The 23,668-nt window shown below is 40.7% G+C and overlaps 1 protein-coding gene across 1 annotated transcript in view; it reads right to left on the reverse strand.

The window, feature by feature from the left end:
- The window catches only part of LOC122789946 (START domain-containing protein 10-like), a 416,602-nt gene that overhangs the window by 181,592 nt on the left and 211,342 nt on the right, over positions 1-23,668 (reverse strand). The window contains exon 2 of the mRNA XM_044057434.1: positions 13,736-13,883. Coding sequence (XP_043913369.1) covers positions 13,736-13,883 — 148 coding nt within the window. The remainder of the gene's footprint in view (positions 1-13,735; positions 13,884-23,668) is intronic.

Raw genomic sequence — 23,668 nt, forward strand, 5'->3', positions numbered from 1 at the left:
AGGAGTGGCTATGAGGCCCTGCAAAACTGCAGTGGCAAAGCCTGCTCTGGATTTAGAATAGAGAGATAAGTGATAGTGCTTGGTAAAAGTGTGCACTGAACTCCAAGTTGCAGCCTCCAAAAATTTCCTTGGTTGGTACTCCTCTGAAAAAGGCTGCTGATGTGGCTGCTTCCCTAGTAGAATGTGGCCTGATATTCTTAGGCACTGATTTGCCATGCTGTGCATAGCAGAAACGAATGCAGTGTCCTATTCATTTTGAAATAGTCTGCTTTGAAATAGCCCTTCCTTGTGATCCTGTAGCGTATGCCACAAAAAGTTGCTCAGTTTTTCTGAAAGTTTTTGTTTTGTCCAAGTAGAAGCGTAGCTGTCTGTGTATGTCCAAAGAGTGCAGAAGTCTCTCCCCTTTATTCTGAGGATTTGGACAAAAGGTTGGCAAATGAATGGTTTGGTTAAAAGCCACGCTGGATACTACCCTTTGGCATAAATGTTGGGTTTGTCCTGAGAGAAACCCTGTCTGGATGAAAAATGATAAAAGGTTCCACTGCCATTAATGCCTGTAACTCTGAGACTCTTCTTGCTGAAGTTATTGCTAGGAGCAGAGCAGTTTTCCATAAGAATTTTATCTCGGCTGTGTTGGCTGGCTCAAAAGGAGGCAATGTGAGCTTTTCCAAGACAAAGTTGAGGTCCCATGTTGGCACAGGTGCTCTCCTTGGGGGGTCTTATGCTTTTTGCCCCTCGGAGATACTGTTTTAGTAGTGGATGAGAGAAAATAGGAGGTTCCGTATTGTAATGAGCTGAAATGGCAGAGGCATGGATCTTTATTGATGAGAAGGATAGGCCTTTGTCCAGCATCTCAGTTAGGTATTGCAAAATCTGAGGAATATTAGGAACAAGCGGTTCAAGTCCTTGTGCCTGGTTCCAAGCACAGAATCTCTTTCATTTTTCTGCATAAGATTTCCTGCTGCTGGGCCTCCTGGCTTCCAAAATGACATCCATAACTGCTTTAGAGAGAGATGTGTTCTGAGTGGCTATATTATTCGCCATGCAGCTAGATGTAAGGTTCTGAGTTGGCTGTGCGGGATCGGATTGTTTTATTGGGTCAGCAGATGAGGAATTTGAGGTAAAGTCCAGGCTGGCCCTTGAGACAAGGTCTTTAGGATTGGGTACCAGTGCTGGCGTGGCCAGTCTGGGGCAATCAGAATCATTTTTGGCTTCTCTTGTCTGACTTTTAGGAGTACCTTGGGGAGTAGAGGCAGTGGTGGATAGGCATAAACGGTTAGGCTTTTCCAGCTGAATGATAGAGCATCCACCTTCCATGCTTGTGAGTGATAAGTCATTGTGCACAATCTCTGTAGTTGGCAGTTGTAAGGGGAGGCAAATAGATCTATGTCTGGGCGTCCTCATTTCTTTATCATGCTGAAGACTAAGACTTGTGGATCTAGTTTCCACTCGTGAGGGTCCATGAGGTTTCTGCTTAGTCTGCCAGAGTATTTTTCTTTCCTGGCAGGAATTGTGCCTGCAGATGTACTTGATAGGCCAGTGCTGTGTTCCACAAAGTCATGGCTTGCCTGCAGAGGGGGTAGGAATGTGTGCCCCCTTGCTTGTTTATGTACCACAGGACTGTAGTATTGTCCGTCTTTAGTAATAGTTGTCCTGGATGTATTAGATCCTTGAAGGCTGTCAGGGCATTCTGTACAGCTAGCATCTCTTTTTGATTGATGTGAAGATGCATTTGGTCTGTGGGCCACATGTCCTGTATACATTTTCCTGCCATGTGTGCTCCCCAGGCATAATCCGATGCATCTGTTGTTAGTGTCTGCCTGGCTGTGGATAAAGTGAAAGGCTGTCCCTTGTTGGTGACAGGCCAGTGTCCACCATCAAAACTCTTGTTGCAGACAGGGAATGAGAGTAATTATTGTTTCCAGACTGTGGCAATGTTGAGTCCAAACACTTTTTAGATACCATTGTAGCTTCCTCATATGCAGTCTTGCATATTAAATTAGCAGGATGCAGGATGCCATGAAGCCCAAAGCCTGCAGAATTTTTCTAGCAGGTAGCAGAGTCTTTGTTGCCATCATTTGAAAGTAATGAGTCAGTTGCCTTTGTTTGTCTGGCGTGAGATAAGCCATCTGGGCAGTTGTATTTAAGCTTGCACCCAGGAATATTATCTCTCGAGAGGGCACTTGTTTTGATTTCTTTTTGTTTACTGTGTACCCTAGGCAAGTTAGTACTCTTTTTACAAACGCCAGATGCTTTAGCAGAATGTCCTTGCTGTCTGCTTGAATAAGGCAGTTGTCCAAATAAGGATATATTTGAATTCCTTTTTGTCTGCAAAATGCAATTACTGGTGCCAGGCATTTTGTGAAGACCCTGGGCGCAGTAGATAAGCCAAAGGGCAGTGAAGAGAATTGGTAATGCATTGAGCCAGCTATGAATCTGAGGTATCTTCTGCAAGCTTGTCTGATTAGGACATGCAGGTATGCCTCTTTGAGGTCCAAAGTAACTAGCCAAGCCTTTTTGCCCAGCATGGGTAGAAGTTGCTGCAGTGTTAACATTTTGAATTTTGGAACGTCCAGGAAAGTATTTAGAGTAGACAGGTCCAGTATTGGTCTCCAAGCTTTGTCCTTTCTGGGTACCAAGAAAGGTCTTGAGTAAAATCCTTGTCCCTGCTCTTGCTGTGGTACTTTCTGAATAGCCCCCATGTCCATGAGAGCAGAAATTTGTTTTTGTGCCTCTGCCCATTGATTGTGTGGCAGGTCTGGCATACCTTTTGGCCTTGGTAGGGTGTGAAAGTGGAACCTGTAACCCTGGGAAACAATATTCAGTACCCATTTGTCTTGGGTAATTATGTGCCAATTTTGTGAGAAAAGTTCTAGTTTTCCCCCTAATGGTGCCTCCAAAAGGTAAGTGCTTGGCATTGGTAGAAGGAAGTCATTGGGACTGTTTCCTATAGGGTTGTGATTTGTCTTTTCCACCTTTGGGGGCTGAAGCACCCCATTGCTTAGGTCTGTATGTGCCTTGTGGCTAAGATCTGCCTCTTGGACGTCTGTATCTGCCTCTTTATGGCCTGTCTGACACTGGAAAGGACCAATTTTTTGAAGGCCAGTTCCTGCTAAATCTGGGTGGCTGAACCTGTAAGAAATCCTTTACTGTCTGCATTAATTTTGCTTTATCCTCCATTTTAACACCTCTTCTGCCTTAACACCAAACAAAGTATCATGCTGTAATGGAGCATCCAACAATTTTGCTTTAACATGATCAGGTAAACTTTGTTCTTTTAACCAAGCATGCCTTCGAATGACAGAACCTGTAACTGCAGCTCTGCAAGAAGCCTCTAATGAATCAAAACCACATTGCAAAGTAGGTTTTCCCACTTGTTCAGCTGCATGCAATAAATCCTGCATTTCCTTATTTTCAGGACATTCTGAGCTTGTAAGCATTTTCTGTTTGAGCAAAGACATTAGATATTGTTGGTATTTAAGCATGTGAAACTGGCAGTTTAAAGCCCTTACAGCTAAAGTAGCAGAGGTGTAAACTTTTTCCCCCATCTGTCCAGTGCTCTAGAATCCCTATCAGAGGGAACAGGATTTTTTGCAGTGGAAGCCTTGAGCCCTTTGGGACCGTGAGAAATTGTTTCTGGGTCAGCAGTAGGGTTTTTATAAAGAAATGTATGTGAATCTGGGACCCTGTAGTACCGATCTGGCTTAACTGGTGCAAGGGGTAAAGAATCAGGAGACAAACCTGGATTCAGAAAAAACATCATCAACAATATCTAGTAAAGGGGATATAGCAAGGGGCCTGTGCTGAGGCAGTAAAAGAGAATCTCTGAGCCTTTTCTTGGATTCTGAATAATCCTGGCTCTCCCAATGGAAATGCTCCCTCATGGTGTGCAGGATTTCCCCAAAAGAGTAATCCTCAGGAGGAGAGGCTGAAGGGCTAGATTCTTCAGCATCAGAATCCTCACAGGGAGGAAGATAATATCCCTGTTCTGAAGAGGAATCAGAGGAAATAGAAACCTGGTCAGAGGAATCATAGTCAGTATCTTGCCTAGGCCTTTTATCAGGAGGGGGATGGGAACCCTTGATCAGAGTAATTAGATCCTCGGCCATTTTAAGCATCTGTTTCTTTGGCATAGATGACTGTCCAGGAGAATGCTGTACTTGTCTCTTTCTTTGTCTTTATAGGTGTTTTAGACTTTGCCTTGGCTGCTGAAGTAGTCTTGAAAGTAAGCTGTGTAGGTATGAAAACACCCTTAGAAGCCGATGCCTGCTCAGCGGCTCCGGACCCATCTGAGGGAATAGTTTCCGTAGGCCCAATACCTTGAGTTTCCAGAGGCCTAGTTGTCTCCATGTGGGAGTCGGAGGTGGCCTGAGGTAGCGGGTGTCAGGGGCTGCGAAAGCGCCTCACTGAGAACAGACTGGCCTAGAAGAGGCTTCGTCGGTTTTGGACCTCGGATGCCTGTCCTTTTCTTTGTCCTTGCGCTTTTTATGAATTCCAGTCAGTTGTTCCGACAGCATTATATAGTTAAACCTTCGGCCAAAGTAATGTAAAGCAAAATCGAACAGATGCTTAATAGTGCGTTGGTTGAATCTAGTGCAAAACCGACAACTAGCAATGTCGTGGTCGGGGCCTAGGCAAAGAATACAGTAAGAATGAAAATCCTTATGGAGGTATTTGCTTCCCACAAGAAATACAATTGTTAACTTTTACTGACATTGGTCTAGAGCAAGAAAAAGTTTCCCCAACGAAGTACTTGGCTTTATTGAAAACTTTGGATCTGAAAATCAATTTCGAAAATCTCAGGAGTCGGCTGACCGGCACTTGCAAACTGCTTTTGCTTCGGGCACCGCGCAGCAAGAAAGACTAAACAAAATGGTGTCGGCTGCATCTTTTGTACCCCTGGCGCACTGACGTCAGGGAAGAGGCGACAGCAACAGACGCCGGACCAGGACTTTGGAATTCAGGCCGATTGCGGGTAGCCTGCCAGCAGGATAACCCAAGTGTAATGACTGCAACAGTGAAACACGATGAACATCTACACTATAACAAATTCATAACAATAGTAAACACAACGCTAAAAAATTCTTGTCAACCATTAAAGAAATTATGCATCCCAGCCAAAAATTCAAACCCACCCCAATAACTCACCACTCAAAGCTGCAATATAATTCAACTCTTTCATAGATAGTACACTGACTCTAACCAAGGATTTATCATCAGACAGTATACTGACTCTAACCAAGGATTTATCAACATCAGACAGTACACTGACTCTAACCAAGGATTTATCAACATCAGACAGTACACTGACTAACCAAGGATTTATCAACATCAGACAGTACACTGACTCTAACCAAGGATTTATCAGCAGACAGTACACTGACTCTAACCAAGGATTTATCAACATCTAATCCCATCTGTGCCCAACAGCCACATATCACAGCATCCGCTTTCACCTTCAAACCTGTGCCCACACCCTATATAAAACAACTCAAATTCAAACTAATGCTCTCTTTCAGCTGATGACCTTTCAAGTGAGTACTTGTATCAATCCTTAGACAGGTCAGTCCTGGAATGCCATATTCTCTCCCTGGAGAAAAAAAAAACATACAAGATCCAACAACACAAAGGAGGAAATTCAGACATCACTCATCTTATTCCTCTCTCTTCAAAATAATTAAAAATGTATTAATTGAAAATGTATTCAAAAACATCTCCTGCAGGAAGAACTCCTATCCCACACAACATTGACATGTCCCTTTCATAGTGCTAAAATGCATTTCCAATCATTATAGCTACTGTCAATAAAGTTAGAGATAATGGCACACTAGTCTCCTACTTATTTCTCGACTTGTTTAAAGCCTTCACAGTTTGTCACAGTAAATTTCTACTTTAAACGTCCTTATAAGGTCCATCTCAGCCCATCCTTCTATGGTTCAAAAGCTACTTGTCCAATAGGTATCAGTCAGTAAAATGGCACTCCATCCACCCCTAGTCACCATCAGTATACCACAAGCCTCCATCCTTGGACCCCTCCACTAATATCCTCACAAACACCGACCACACATTGGGAGGACAGGCCTCCCTAATACAATACAATACACAGATGACTCCATACTTGTATGCACATCAGACAACTTGACATCTCAAAAAAAATTACTCCGGAAGCTGAAACATAGCCTTGTAACTCAACGCATGATTAAAAAAAAAAAAAAAAAACCTACTCCCCCCAAATCCTTCTCTCATGAAAAAAAAATTAAAATCCTCTTTTAATAATATAAGCACGGAAGTAACTTCTCACAGCAAACTATGAGGGATGATGGTGGATGGTAAATTCTACTCGCAAATACAAAACTGCGTAAAAAAAATTAAAACCACAGGATACTTTATAGCCCAAAAAATATCATCAATGCAAAGAAAACTACACTTGCGACTAATCTCCTCCTCCACCACTTTAAGGCACTCCCATCCATAGAAACCTGGCATCACAAAAAGCAAAACTTGAACAAAGTTATAATAAAGTTGCTAATTTTGCAGCAAACACCACTTTCAGAACCCACCACTGCATAGCACTAAAAAGCCTATACTGGTTTGAACTACTTTCCATTAAAAGATATGCAGCTTACCATCTACAAAGTACCTTGCATCCATCTGCTTTGTCCAGCACTAAATAGCATTCTAGACAACTACAGTAAACTCTGTTAACTGGAACTCAAGCAACTGGCAAAAAATATTGAAGAAATACAGTACAATTTTCATATGTTGCACTTTGTTTTCCCCCAGCAGAAGCATACATTACATTTTTAGAGCTTTAAAAAGGAAGACAGGAATAAATTCCCCCTCTCCACAACCTGAGAACAAGTCAAACCAAACCAATATTATAGGATACAGTATTAGTCAGTCCTATTTTTAATAGCAACTCTCAAGCTACCAGAAACTATAGTTATCCAGTACCTACCAATCCCCATGGGTGCCAGTTAACAGAGTTTACTGTATGTTCCCCACTCACTCATTATGACCCAATGACCTTCCCTTTTATCCACAAACCAATCAAATCTGTGGGGCATGGTCCTGTACTCATACCATGTTGCTAAGGCCTGAAACTCCTTACATATATCCATCAAGTTAATACCCTTCCTCCAGTGCTTCAAAACCTTTCGGAAAGATTTCCTAGTCAAAATCTGGCTCTGCTGTTGCTCAACCCCAGGATAAACTGCATCCCTAATTATTAACAAGTACCTATTCATACCTTACACCTGCTTACTCCCTCTTTACTCACATCCCAACTTCAATAAATCTCCTTTGACTATGTAAATATACCACAAGTCTGCTTTTATCCCCTCTTACTTCACATTGCAATTCCTGTTTGTATTATACTAACAACTTTAATTTCTCTAAGCTGGCTAACATCACCCCAATTATTACTGTCACACAAGCTGTATCTATTTTAACCACTGTTGTCACATTGTGTCTAATTTGGTATAATTATTTAAACTGTAGATGCTTTTGTATTGTTTTTGAAGCTTGTATAATTATCGTGCTTAAATTGTTTTTGAAATTCTTTGAAGCATTCCTCCCCGGGCCTCTGGTGACAATGGGCACCTACACAGTTTTGACTTTCCTGGTAATCGAATGTCATAAATAAATCTAACTCCTGTCTCACTCCCATCCTTTCCCCGATTAGTGCCAGCAGTGCTACTATACTGACGGTATTCTTTCAAGTAACAGCAAGCAACCACAATACCTTTTAAACGTTAGAGCAAAACAATACGAATGCAGAGTGCAGTTGGGTGCAGTAAAATATAAAGTAAAAACAGAAATAAAAACTGCACACAACCTACAAAGCAGAAACTTTAATAAATAACAAAAACTGCTATGCATTTATGTGGTACAATTAGGCATTTAAAGAAATAAATACTCATCATAAGCACTTAAAAATAAAACATTATAAAACAGTTAATACTAGAGTCCATGTATAATATATTAATAGATGAATAAATATATGTTTAAAAATCTCTAAAACTGTCATGAATATTTCACAAAATATATAATACATGTTTAATGCTTGTGTTTAAGAGGTCGTGCTTTTAAAAAAGGTTTCAGGGAGGACATATTATTTAAGCCTGGAGGTTTCTCTGCATTAAGTAAGAGAATCCATTTTTGTTCAGCGGCTTCTGTATGATTTTCTAAGTCACCACCTCTAATAGTAGTATCAATAATTTGTAGAACTAAAAATTTAAAAACGTGAAGAATCCGTGTGCATGACATGAGTAGCTAATGCATTAGTTGCCTTTTTGTTTCGAATGTATCTATTATGATCTAAAATTCTATCTTTAAATAACCTATTGGTTTTCCCCACATAATATGCATGACAAATTTGGCAGAAAGCAAAGTAAATAACATTTTCAGTTTTACAGTCAGCATAATGATGCAAGGAAATTTCTATGAACATTTTTGGCAACACTCCATTTTCTTTTAGGAATAACAAAGCACTTAAAACAGCACCTTTACTATAAATCTACGCACTTTACAGGACCAATTTCTAGAAGGATAGGTACTTTTTCATGTAGAAATTGTTCTGCCTGTAAGTACGTTTATAGTCATGCATTTTATACACACCCCATTTGTCATTTTAAAATTTCCTTACATCATTATACTGACTGTAAAACTGAAAATGTTATTTACTTTGCTTTCTGCACGACCTCTTAAACAAAAGCATTAAACATTTATTATATATTTTGTGAAATATTATGACAGTTTTAGAGATTTTTAAACATATATTTATTCATCTATTAATATATTATACATGGACTCTAGTATTAACTGTCTTATAAGTTTTTATTTTTAAATGCTTATGATGAGTATTTATTTCTTTAAATGCCTAATTGTACCACATAAATGCATAGCACTATATAAGGATATGACCTTAACTTTAGTATTGTCTGATGAAGCGGCCTGTGAGTCGTGAAAGCGCTTACCTTATTTTATTTTGTTATTTATTAAAGTTTCTGCTTTGTAGGTTGTGTGCAGTTTTTATGTCTATTTTTACCTTTTAAACATTCCTGATTTTGATTTTATGGTAAATCAGTGATCACTGAGGATTACAGTCAGTCAGTAAATCCAGATATTAGAGTTTCAAACTTTGCATTGTTCAGAAAATGCATGTTAGTAGATCAATACATTTTTTCATGAACATTTTTCTATGCGAATAACAGTAATACTTAAAAACTATCCATGATTTTGAATCGCTGTCCCTGATTCTTGAACAAAAAAATGGAGTGGAACATCAATCACAAATCTTTCATTAGATTTAGCACAAGTTTAAATGTTCACCTTTGCCACTTTGCCATATACCGTTTTGTTGGCATAATGTTTACTGATAGTTTATTTAAGATTAGAAATAGATTTCCGTGGTCTATAGCTTGACATTGGTGGCCAACGCATGTAGTCAAACCTCAACCACGGAGGTCAAGCCAATCACTATCAAACATTTGGAAACTAGACGTAAAAGAGAAGAGGCAACACATCAATAGCACGTGAAAAGTACTGGAACAACACTTGCACAGTGTGTGTGTGTGTGTGTGTGGGGGGGGGGGCAACACATCAATAGCACTTGAAAAGTACTGGAACAACACTTGCACAGTGTGTGTGTGTGGGGGCTGGAAGCAAACTGCTTCAACATTCAGCTTTAACACAGCTAACGGCACCATCTATTCAGGCATGAAAAATTAATGAGTGAGAAAGGACTACTGAATTGCTGATGTTAAAAGTTTTAGAAACACCGACAAATCAGAATTCCTTCTCTGATCGCAGTAATAAGGGAAATTGGACACAAGTTACTAAACTGTAACTGTCCTGCTCAAAACAGGACAGGTGACAATCATGAGTGCAGGATAAGTACAGTTGTGTACACTTACCATAAATGTAGATGTTAGAGTGCATTCACTGTTGCAGTCAATACATTTGGGTTATCTGCTTGCAGTAGCCCTCAATCAGCCTGATTAACAAAGTCTTGGGTCCTGCGTCGGTTGCGGTCCCTTCTTCCATGACGTCAGGGATATAAAACATGCAGCAGATGCCATTACATCAGTTTTTCTTGCCCCATTACATCAGTTTTTCTTCCCCCAGATATCAGGTGCACCCCTAATGGGAAGCAATTAAAAATATAAATACAAGGATATACCTCCAACAAAAAAGCAAACACACCAAAAAGCTTTTGAGCATAGTAAGGGCGAGTAGAGGTATAGCCAAAAGAATAAAAGGGGCAGGAGGGAGGGTAACTAGGACTGCAACAGTGAATACACTCGAACATCTACATTTATGGTAAGTGTACACAACTGTACTATGTTCTTCATGTTTCACTGTTGCAGTCATTACATTTGGGTAGATGCCCAAAGCTAAGGTTGGGAGGAGGAATTTAAATAGAATTAGGACCAGCTATAAGGCCCTGCAAGGATGCAGTGGCAAAGCCAGCTCTGGATTTAGAGAAAATTGGCAAATGATAATGCTTGGTGAAAGTATGTACAGAACTCCAGGTAGCAGCTTCTACATGTCCCTGGTAGGGATGCCCCTGAGAAAAGCTGTAGAGGTAGATACAGCCCTGGTTGAATGGGGTCTGATGCCCTGTGTGATAGGTTTTCCATAGTGCTTATAGCAGAAATTAATGCAGTGGCCTATCCATGGTGCTTATAGCAGAAATTAATGCAGTGGCCTATCCATTTTGAAATAGTTTGCTTTGAAATAGCTTTCCTCTCTGTCCCTGCAGCAAATGCCACCAGCAGTTGTTAAGATTTCCTTTGAGGTTTAGTCCTGTCCAAGTAAAATCTAAGTTGTCTGTGCACATCTAAGGAGTGCAGTATCCGTTCCACTTTGTTCTGTGGGTTAGGAAAGAAGGTAGGCAAATGAATGTACTGATTAAGAGCCACACTGGATACCACCTTGGGCATGAAGGAGGGATTGGTTCTGAGGGACACCCTGTCTGCATGAAAGATGTTGAAAGGCTCCACTGCCATAAGGTCCTGTAATTCAGATACCCTTCTTGCTGAAGTGATTGCTAAAAGGAAAGCTGTTTTCCAAGAAAGGAATTTTAAATCTGCAGTAGCAGCTGGCTCAAAAGGAGGAAGAGTGAGTTTCTCCAAGACAAAGTTAAGGTCCCAGGCTGGAGTCGGAGCTCTCCTGGGTGGCCATAAATTTTTGGCCTGTCTGAGGAACTGCTTGAGCAGTGAGTGAGAGAAGAGTGGAGTTTGGATTGAGAAGACCTGGAAGGAGCTGGAAAGGACCAATTCTTAGAGGGCCAATGCCTACACTAAATCTAGGAGGCTGAACTTGTAAGAAATCTTTAACAGTTTGCATAGATTTAGCTATATCTTCCATGTTTTTAAGAACATCCTCAGCTTTGTTGCCAAACAGGTGGCCCTGATTTAAGGGAGCATCCAACAGTTTAGCTTTAACATGATCAGGCAAAGACTGCTCCTTAAGCCAAGCATGCCTTCTGAGCACAGACCCAGTAACCGCAGCCCTGCAAGAGGCCTCTAATGAATCAAATCCACATTGTAAAGTATGTTTTCCAATCTGTTCAGCAGAATGCATTAAATCCTGTAATTCTTTATTTTCAGCACAGTCAGAAATCAACATAATTTTCTGTTTAAGCAATCCAACAACATGTTATCGATACTTTCACATATGAAACTGGCAGTTTAAAGCCATAATGGCCAAGGTTGCAGAAGTGTAAACCTTCTTACCTCATCTATCCAGCACCCTGGAGTCTCTATCAGAAGAGGTAGGATTTTTAGCAGTAGAAGCCTTAATGCCCTTGGGTCCCTGTGAGATGGTCTCTGGATCCACAATAGGATTTTTAAAAAGGAACTTGTGTGAATCAGGAACCCTGTAATATCTGTCAGGTTTTCTGGGAACAGGAGGCAAAGAATCAAGGCCAAACTAGATTCCGAAAAGGCATCATCAACAATGTCTAGCACAGGAGGTATAGCTAAAGGCCTATGCCGAGGCAGGAGTAAGAAATTCCTAAGCCTCTTTTTTGAATCTGAAAAATCCTGGCTTTCCCAGTGGAAATGCTCCCTTAGAGTATGCAAGGTTTCACCAAAAGAAAAATCCTCTGGAGGGGAAGAAGAGGGAATAGAGTCCTCTGCATCAGAATCCTCATAAGTGGATAAGGGTAAATCCAGATCATCATAAGAATCAGAGAAATCAGAATCCTGGTCAGAAGATTCATAAACAACTTCAGTCCTAGGTCTCTTAGAAGGGGGAGGTTGGCTTCCCCTAATCAGAGTTATAAGATCTTCAGCCATTCTCATCATTTGTTCTTTTACGCATAGAGGCCTGAGAATGCAGCCTGGGCATCGGTTTCTTAGGCATGGTTCAATATTTAGGCCTAAATGAAGAAGGAGGCTTCGGTTTAATATGCAAGTCCTTAGGCCTGAATACACCCTCAGAAGCCGGTGTCTGCACAGCAGCTCCAGACCCATCCAAGGCAGAGACATCCACAGGTTCCATAGCTGAAGCATCTTGCAGCATACCGGACTCCAAATGGGTCTCAGTAGAGGCCTGCAAATCAGAAGTAGCAGGTATCAAGGGCTGCAAAAGTGCCTCACTGAGTACCGGTGAACTGGTGACTGGCTTAGGAGAAGCGTCGTTGGCAGCTTTGGACCTAGGCAGCCTATCTCTGTCTTTATCTTTGCGTTTTTTCAGAATCCCGGTAGTAGGATGGCTAACCGACGACATTTCTGGATAATTAAACAGAGAACCGAAATATTTAGAGGCGAAAATATACAGACAGATACTGTGCTGATTAAATAAGGCACAAAACTGACAGCAAGGTACGTTGTGGTTAGGGCCTAGGCAAGGAATACAGTACGAATGAAAATCTTTGTGAGTTATTTGCTTTCCAAAAGTAATGCAATTACTAACTTTTCCTGACATCGGTAAGGAGCAAGAAAAAGTTTCCCCAATGGGGTAATTGGCTTTAGTGAATACTTTGGTTCTGAAACTCAAAAACAAAAATTTTAGGAGTCGGTCGACCGGCACTTGCAAACTGCTTCTGCTTTGGGCACCGTATGGCAAGAAAGACTGGGGTAATGGCGTCGGCTACATGTTTTATAACCCTGACGACCTGACGTCATGGAAGAAGGGACAGCAACCGACGCAGGACCCAAGACACTGTTAATCAGGCCGACAATTTTCCAACAACTTTGCAAGGGACTAGACAAAGCAGAATAAAAAGGCAGAAAGTATACTTATCAGGTGAACCCAATGTTGTATTGATATCTTCCAGATTTAAAAATGACTGGAATGTGCACAAACGAATTTTGGAAGTGAAGCGTAATGTAAAAAATAAACTTTTAGGCAACAAATCTTGCACACATCAAAAGGACTACAGATAGTGTGTGCATCTATGCAGCTTTAGCAATTGGAAAAAATATTCATCCAGACATCCAAACCACCTCTTTTTCCCCATTTTTGCACATGGAGTCAATGGCCACTGTTAATGTGATACCCTATCTAGAGCCAATGTCCACAAAGGCTAGCATATCTGAAATTAGAACATCAGAAGAAATCCATGGTTAAATAAAGGCACACTGACAAGAATCACAACTCCTTACAGACAAAGAAAGCCCCACAGCACACCATGTCCAAACATTTATCTGTATCCCTCAAATGTAGGTTGTTGCACAGCAAGATACTCCTCCCCCTCAAAAAAAAAAGCATGCTTATTACTCACAAGAATAGTATCCTACATCTGCATTGACAGTGAGTCGAGCAATATCATGGCTATCGATGACGCTGACATCCCACTTTTTCCGATAATCATTGTCATGCAACACATCATACATAGTCTCTGCCGCCACATCTTTGATGGTTATTTTACACTGCATGGGTAAATGAAAAAAAGACCGCTATAAATCAACCAAATCATCTGAAATCATTCTATTATTTACAATTCAGGTAGCAATATTTACATATTCCAACAACAAATTTTATGCAGAACAGAGTCATTTCTACACTCAAATACTTACGTTTTAATACATTTTATCCTAAATGAACAAGTTTTAAGTCACATTTTCCCTGCCATTGACTGTGAAGAAGAGAAATCAATCATGTGCCTGGTTAAAGGAAGTTGTCTCAACCCAGAAGCAATGCAAATCTAGTTCATGGTAATATTATCACTGCTCTAAAATGATGGAACAACAGGAAAATTTAACAATCTGACTCAATTGTAGCCATCAAAGTTCAAAGTTCTAGCGTTTCAACCCTATCCCAAAAAAAAAAAAAAATATTAATGATTATGTAACAAACATTTTTGTGTTATCCGTGTAACAGCAAAATACCAACTGGTTACTTAGAAATTCCCAAATATCTCGTAGCATTCTTATGCTATCCAGAAACAAATACATTTCACTGTTAATATACAGTACAGGGCAAAAATAAGCATAAATACAATGAATAAAGAGGTGTGCCTGGACTTTCCTACATTGCTCGTTATTAATTAGTAGCATCTTACTAAAAAGGTGCATGTACAAAGCTGCATCACAAAGTACCAAAACGTAATGCCTCCAAGCTCTTCCGCCCATAAACATTTCCATTCAGCCAATACATCTGATTCCATCTTCTAGCATTTTGTTTAAAACTAATGCAGGAATAAGTTTAAAGCAATACAGGAATGAGTAGAAATATCAATTTTTCGAAACACATACTATGAAGAAACAGAACCTAGCAGTCACTAAAAGGCTCCCAACCAGAATATTCCTCGGGGTCATAGGTTCACACTAGTGTTAATCAGGCAAATCTTTTGTTCTCTAGCCTCAAAATCACATTTTGCCAGTACCTTACAACATGAATAATGATTCTATTTCATCAGTACTCTATATGAATAACTACTACATGATTCCCCCCTTTCAATGACAGCTCGAGGGTACAGGGTCAGGAGTGAATTTACAATTTCCCATACATTTCCACAGGGTGCACTTGGTCAGGCAGCTACCTTGCTTTTCTACAGGAAGTCTATTCCATAAAAGATGTAAAACAGGTATTTTTTGAGAGATAGGATATCTAAGGGGTTTGCTTTGCAGATGAATTAGGGGTCTCATAGGAATGGATCCTTTTTGGCTTTGTAGGTGTGACAGAGGTATCCCCCTCAAGAATTTGCAAGAATAAAGTGAAGCCTAAAGAGACATCAGTTGTCAAGACCATACCCTAAGGTCTTCTTGAGTCATGTTAAGGTCAAGTTACATGCAAATATCAATTTGCAAAAGTAATATTCGAGTAGGACATGTGTTATGGTAATTCTCAGAGGAAGGTCTGGCTAGGTCAGAGAGAATCAGTCCTAGGTCAAGAGAATCAGTCTGGCTAGATAAAGACAATCAGTTCACAGACAAAAGTCAATCATATGACGGAATCCAGTTGGTCTCCAATAACAGAACATTACAGGAGCAGTGCCATGGCAAGGGTGGGACAAAGCACATTTAGAACCATGGAGCATTTTAGCACATCATCAGAGAAGAACATGGCCACAGCACACAACAGAGGATTCCATGAAACTTAGGTCACCTTCAGACAGCTGAAAGATGGCCTTCTGGTGAGTGCATGACAGTTCAACTCATGTGTGCAAACTGGTTAAGTACAAAGCCCCTTGACATTAGAGAAAGACCCATTGACATGACAGAATCTTACCCCAACACTATATACCATTTTTTAGCCACACTAGTTTCTACACTAACCAGCACTGCCACTACACTAAAAAGAGAATCAAAGAAGCTAGAAGAAAGGCAGTAAATTTGATTGATTAACATGGATTTGAATTAGAAAGATCAACAAAATTAGACCCTAAATTGGTTTGGGTCAAGCAACTGCTAACAAAGAAATTAGCAGTTACAAAAGTCATATTAAGTGTTCCAAGTCTTTGGATTGAGGCTTGTATAGTTAATGGAGTTGTATAGGTAATGGAGGCTGTGGGGGCGACCCTGGAGTGGGGGGACTGACCTCTTACACCACCACACCTCTGGTACAAATCCAGGAGACATGCACTGAGACCATCGTGGGGTGCAGCAATGGTCATGTTAGTGCTAGTGGGGAGGGGAAAGAAGGACCCTTCAAAGTGGCAAAGGAAATGAAGCATGGAAATTCTAATATAAAAACTAAAAAGCAAAAGAAAGAAAGTAAGAAGTCTGAGCTACACTGATCCGCCAACATGTTTGACTATATCTTCTGGGAATGAGTATGTGTTTTGTATCGGCTCCGTGCATTTCTGGATATAGTTTCTAAGGTTTCTGACACAGCCAATAAAGGTTCTGTGGTTGTCCTTGACATAGGTGGCAGTTTCAGTTCATGCTTACCTTTTACCAGATTTGATTTTGATTTGATTTTTGTGAATCTCTTTCTGACTTCACTTTTACTGGCTGGGGAATGGAGTTTGTTCTTCTGTAAAATAAGCATTGCCCTGTCATTGCATGGTTTGTTTATACTAGGTTTCCAGCATAGGGGGTGTATTCCAAACTCAGCATTGTATATATGTGTGTGTTTGTCTAAGAGGGACCAATGCCTCAATACATGCTTTTAGGAGAGCTCAAAAATTGTCTACAAATGCAGCGTTATGTGAAACGGGGTCATCAAGGAGAGGGGGGGTCACTTAAATTTCATCATGTCATTGGCTAGCTTTAATAGATTTGCTTTAGAACAGTCTCTAAAGGCAGGGGTTTAAGAGGACTATACCCAATTAGATTTCATCCCTAGTTGGAATGTGAAGTAGCTGGTCTAAGTAAAGACCATTTATGAAATGTGGGAGAAGGAGTTTAAATCCTCCACTCCACAGTGTCACTGTCAATGGAGAGGAATTACAACTTAGATATGCCTCATGGGTTGAAGGTAGCATGGAGGAGGTACAAGTAGTTGGCTTTGACAAGGTTTGGATTTTTTTACTAACAGTAAGTAGGATATGGAGGAACTCAAGGGCATTGCCCTGCATCAAACGTCTACATGTGATTTGACTTCAAGAAATGTGGACATGATCCCTTTCAACAACAGTCATTTTCAGCAGTTGGTCTGAAAGAGAGGGAGGGACTTAAACCCAGCACTGCAACTGCAGTGTGCTGTCACTACACTGAAACCATGTTTCAATAACAATGCAGAATACTACATTTTTGATGGTTAGTAAAGCCTATAATGACTACAACTTCTTACTCATACGTTTAACATTGAGTAGTACTAGCTTTATTTAGTCTTGGTTTTGTCCGATTATGTCAGTAGCTTGCGGAGGCTGACATTGTCTAGTAAAATGTACTTCTGGGTGGGTGGGGGAGGGTTCAGGCTAATACATGAAAAACATAAGGAGAAAAGTGCAGCCCATCAATTGCAAAACAGGTAGGGCTGTCGATCACCTCATCTCAGACTGTTATATACAGGACCCCCTTAGAATAGACAAATAACCAAGCCAAAATTTAAAGTCAATTATATTTGGATTGGATTATGGCATCATTCAGGTTTCATACCAACATTGAATGCATATTCCGAGGGTTCCATCATGTCCTTCTTCATACGAATCAAGGAGGTTGCTCATTCTTATGTACACAGTGATCAAGTCTTGTGTACTTGGGTGAGGGACTTGAGGGTTCAAGTGACATGAAGGACGTAGCTTACCATCACCCCTGTCCTTGCTCAGCCTGGTGTCTTATTGACCATCACCCCTGTCCTTGCTCAGCCTGGTGTCTTATTCAATGTATCACTATGGAGCCACCTATGATTAAAATGTTGGCTGATGTGTTGTCTCAAGGGCACTGGCCTTCCACCTGAGTAACTCCTATTCTTGTTCTACTGTTCGTGTCTATAGCTGCTGCTTGCTTGCAAGTGTGATGCAGATTACCCTATATACCCAGCCTACATATTGGAGGCATCCTGAGGTGTTCGCAGAGATTTAAGTATCTCAGCAGAAGACAGCTTATTTGTTGATTATGGAAAATGTGGGTATGGCTGTGTGAGGTGGGTGCCAGTACTGATTGTCTGATGGGTACTGCCAATAAATTTAGACGAGAGGCTGGCCACCTAGTTTAGTAAATGCTTGCACCTCTCACACAAGTTCATCTTGTTGAAAAAAAAAATAAAAATGGTTGTCAGTTGTCACACTGTCTCAGGGTGCCAAGTGTTATCAGGCTGGCTACAGATTATATAGGAGACTGTGACCTTACCAGACAGAGTAGTAGGAACAATAATGAAATTACAATGACAGCAATACCAGCAAAGGTTTTAAAAGTGGTACAATGGCTAAGCAATCTGGCATTTTTCTACAACAGCAGAGGGTTGTATTATAGTGAGTCAAAAGCACCAGAATGGTAAATAAAGTAGACTGTGATCATACAAAGTCAGCAGGAATAGCACAATCTGTGTATATAATAGGATAACTAGCAAATAGGTTTGGTTGCCACAACAGCAATCATCATCAGCAAATAGTAAAAATCCATAAAGGCAATAGCAGCAACTTTCTGGATATAGAAAGTAATGACTATCAAGTTGGTGTGGATGCAAAAAAAAAAAAGGCGACAGCTAAAAGTACTGTGACAGTTTACAGTAATGACTAGCAATCTGACATCTTAGTTTACAAAAAAAGCATTATGCACTGCAAGTATTTCAAGACTCTCTGAAGGATGTGGCAAAATGCTTCAAGTACCATACCCAAATCATAATTATAGTTACCACATAAAATAGTTTAAAAATCAGACTATTAATAATAAAATCATAGGTTTATATTAGACTAATGACCACCAGGGTCTTTACATGCCTTTGCCCCAGAGTTGTTGGATGCTTATAAGGTAGGGTATATCAGTAAGAAGGCAGCTAAGGGTTATGTTTGGGGGGGGGGGTCTGTTAGTTTTGGATTAATTTACTTGCTGTTGACCTCTGTCCATTAGGAACATGGGTCCAAGCAAAGTAAAAATGTGCAATTTCCAGTCAAGCATCACATCTCGTTAACTCTTCTCTCCAACAAAAATAAATGTACTACCATAAATTATTAAGAACACAAATTTAAATGTTAACTCTGTTGTAAATAACTAAATAAATCACTAAGGTATTCAAGCTCAGATGTCCAAGTTTATTTTAGGCACAGTCCCCAAGGTGGTAGTCATATGTCAGCTGTGTCGAGGAAGGTCAGCTTCCAGCTGTATTTATGCCCCCCAAAAACATATTCACATATTTTAAAAAGCAAGAAATTTTGCTAGATTCTGATTTTCTATTGAACCTTTAAGTTACTTTCACACCAAGTGTGATAAGCAAGTGTGCATCTGTATGCAACAGAAACTAAAGTTGCATACCTCCCATAACGATAGTCCTACAGATGACAGTGGGACTGCCAACTCAGATCTCAGGCTAGCAGGTACTTATCTCAATGGTGAGAACTCTCGCAGACTATTAAAGCCTCCCCTCCTTACCCAGTAGCCTCTGGTCCCAAGGACACAATTTCAGGATCTCGGTCCACATAAGATGAACTACTAAAACAGCATCCACATACAGCATTGAAACGAAAAGGTCTACCAGGTCCAGTGGATGGGAGGAGGAGAATGGTGGTGATGAGACCCATCATTACCACCTGCAGGACCAAGTTCCACCTTCATCAACTGTAGGACTGAGTTCGAAACTACCGTCCTGGGTAGATACTCATTAAAGAATGCCCCAAATAATAGTGGTACCAAGGAATGACATGGAGCAAGAGCACATCCAGTATCTTTTACAAGTATTCAGTAATGCATACGCTACCACTACACAGATATGATCCAAAGATGCATTCTTAAAGAACGCCTGAGAAGCGGCCATGGCAGTGAGAAAAACAAGCTTCAAACTCAGTAATTAAAGACGCACTGAATTTATCATAAAATGTTATGCAATTTGTAAGCCATTTTAAGAGTTAACATAGAAAGTTTAATGCCCGGATTTTTGTGCAAAATCTGAGTTGTCTATGAGGTTCTGTGCAGTGGAACAAATATTTTCCATTGCTAGCATTGAAAATACAGGAAAATTACCTGACTGATTCAAATTTGTCTGTTATAACTTTTTGTATAAAAGATTAATTTGTTCTCATGGAGAGACTATTTATGGAATAAGATATATATAGCATACAAATAAGGCATTCTTCTGGCAGAAGTGAGAATAACCTCCAAGAAATGAACATGTTTGCCAAATAGCTGTCTCAAATGGAGGCTGTGTTACATTTTCCCTTTAGTAGCAAAGTGCCAACAGAAGAAAAATACTTTTATCTGTCAGATGGAAAAGAAATATACCTTTGAAGAAAGCCTTGCAAACTTTAGGGATGCCAAGCATAAAGAACTGGATCCTTAAAGAAAGTTTAAAATGGCCAAGAGGGGAATTTTAACAGATGAATAACTCAAGCCAGAGATAATACATGAGGTGTACTGCAAACCAGAAGAGTGCAGAACTATTAAAAGATGCAAGCTCCGGCCATAACCCAGACGGAAGAAAACAAAAGTCTACTTACTCCAGTATGTTCTCTTCAAAATAGAAGCTAGTATTTGGATCACCCTGCCTGATTATGAAGGACCAAGCACGTCATCGGAACTGGAGAAACTATCCAGTCATAGGGAGTGAAAGTCTGGATGGGTTTTGCTGGAAACATGAGTTAGAAGCCTCCTTGTTGGCCTCAGATGGAGGGGTCCGTACAGAAAAGTAAGGCCATAGCTTGGGAAAAAAAACAGACTTGTCAGGGTGACAAATGGCATTAACAGAATGACTCTGCCTTTGAAAGCTTTGTTTTTCTCCAAAAACTTCAGAATAATGGGAAACTGGATCTCCTTTTCACTTTCCTCACGGCCACTTCTGTATAGTGCAGCTCGGGGAAATTCTCCCACAGAAGGGATAAGGTAAAAAAAAAGGTTAGAACAGGGTTCTTGCTGTGACCATTAGCGGGAGCCATTTGATCCTGTCCATTAAACAACTGGCTTGTCACATGACAAAAATGGCAAGGACACAGGGATTATGTGAAAAAAATCAATTCCCAAACTTTCACAGTGTATTTGCAAACAGGACAGAAATGGGAGCTCTCTTACTTAATTCAAGTACTATACCACCTCCACGCTGTTGGTGTGGATGGTAACAGCACCTGGGAAAAGGGATTCTTGGAATGCCTGCAAGCTCATTTTCAAAATATGAATGTGCAGAGCAGTCCATTGGTGTCCAAGCCCTTTGAATGATCTACTGCTAACAATACCCCAACACCAGCCTAAAGCAGCTGCATCAGTGGGGAACACTACAACTGGAATGGGAATTTGGAGGAGTCTGCCAGAAAACAGGCTGGACTTAAGAATACACCACCTGAGATGATCCTTGCACTTCCTGGATAATTTGACAAAGGAATTTACATGATCCAACAACAGATTCCGTTGTACCCAGACTATCCACAGCAGTTCTCTGAAGAAGTCTTACTGCCCTATTGCTGTTGGCTGCTACTGTACCTCATATTTGATATGAGCTCCACTGCATCATACAAAAGGTGTGTTTTGGAAACTGAAATTTTGTTTCAGAGGCCATGAGGTGTTTTGCATTCTTGTTCTATTTTTCCAGTTCAGCTTTACTGCTTCCCCAAATAAAATGGTTCTATCAAAAGGGGCAACATCTTGCGGTGTAGCCAGACTAGGGATTCTTTGCTATGCTGGTTTCTGCTGGGCTAGATAAACTGCTCCTCTGTATTGTGGGTAGAATGCAAGGTAGGATTAGATATACAGGACACGGTTGACAACACGGATGACAGCATTTTAACTCATTATCGGACATCCATGACAGCAGTCAGAAGCTTCTCTCAACAAGTCTCCCTGAAACATGAGTATGTGTGTCACAGTTAGTTCATCACTCTCAATGTGAAGGAGGAAGACAAACTCACTCCCCTAGATGGTCCACTATTCACAACTCCTTACTGTGGGAATGAACAGCTACATTCTGTGGCATGGCAGCCTTTTTATGAGAGCAGCCACAGCCATGACTAACTCACAACCTCACGAATACAACCTAGAGCTTTTCAGTCTTTAAAGGTCAGAGGATCTTACCAGCTTCTTGTTATGGGAGCTACTATGTCAGGGTTCTTTCATGCAGACTCTACCTCCAAACAGAATATCCTGTTGGATGGGAGGACCAAGGCCTCCTCCAATTTATGCTCAGATTAGGGCAGGATAGCCGGTGCATATGTTATTTTGTCCTAATCCTTTCCAGGACTTCCCCAAACATGGGTCAGGGGGAGGGCTAAGGGGATGACTTCTCATCAATGTCCAAGGTAAGGAGACCTGAGGCAAGTCTAAGTGCTTCTGCTTGCAATTATCTTTCCTGGAAAGTGGTAAGGAAGCAGAAGCCGCCCTAGGCCCAGATGACCCTATAACCACAGGGGTCAGCCCCCCCCCCCCAAGTTATTGGTACCTAGTGAGGGCAGACAACCATCAGTGCCGACACTTGTGACCCCATAGGCGACAGGAGTCATAAGTTCATTGTCATAGGTGACCAATGCAGATAAGGCTGCAAAATTGGGCTCAGCACCAACTGTGACCCCAATCAAGGTGAACCGCCTGACACCAAGGAGCTGAAGGCAGGATGGCCAGAGCACTGATTGTAATGGCATCATCTGCATCAGGGTCAATGTAAACAGCATCTTTCATCCCAAAAATGTCTGTATCCACCTCAACCAGACAGACTGAATACACAACATTGAGAAGCTTGAAATCAAAATACTTAGAACAAACAGCTGTGTTGATAGAGACTAAAGTCTAGGGCAGTGTTCACAAACTTGACTACACTACTGATTTTGGATCATCCAGTGATATCAATCTTTACACCAAGGAGTCCACTACCAATAAAAATCAGGACTAGAATCTAAAACAGGACCCAGTGATGAAATTGACAATTCAGGGATAGCAAGACTAAGCAAAGAAGGTGCACTATTCACTTCAATGCTAATGGGCGAGGACACTAGAGACTACATGTGTTGCACTAATATGAAGGGTTGCTATATCTTTCGCTAGCTCAATTCAAATTGCATAGAACACCTGGACTTGCCAAGAGGTTCCGAGTTGTGGATCATATACTAGTGGGACAATTTAAATTTCCTCGGATAAAGTTCTGGAGCAGCAGAAGCCCCCATCTTATATGCCTTGCAAATAAAAGCTGCACTAACTCTGCCACAAGTAGTCTTCTGGAGACTAAGCTGAAAGGTAGGGAAGAGGAAGGGGTTCTCGGACTAGGAGAGGCTGAAGTATCCTTCATTTTCTCTACTTTTAACTGAATCCTTCCTGTCCAAGAGAGTTGAAGATTTTAAAGAAGCACAAATGGAATACTGCTCAGAGAAATGGTCTGCCCCCTGGCGCTTCAAATATTTGGAATGGCAGCCTTGTGGAGGAATTTTTGTCCCATACTTACATTTTTTAAAACACTTCTCTTTGAGTCTTTTTCACCTCACTGTGACAATCCGACAAGGAGAATGCCATAAGAAGATAAAACACTGCAAGGACACAAACTGCCAAATTTGCAACTGTTACCTGTAACACTGTCATATTAATGACAGAACAGTCACACACGCATGTTAGCAACACACAAAGGCTCTCAGAATTTCAGACAAAAGCAGCAAAATAAATGTTCTGAATTACTGCTAAACAGAAACTTAATAGTACTGTAGAAA

Source organism: Protopterus annectens, chromosome 15.part0, assembly GCF_019279795.1.
Source record: "Protopterus annectens isolate FY-2018-M chromosome 15.part0, PAN1.0, whole genome shotgun sequence".
NCBI lineage: Eukaryota > Metazoa > Chordata > Ceratodontiformes > Protopteridae > Protopterus > Protopterus annectens.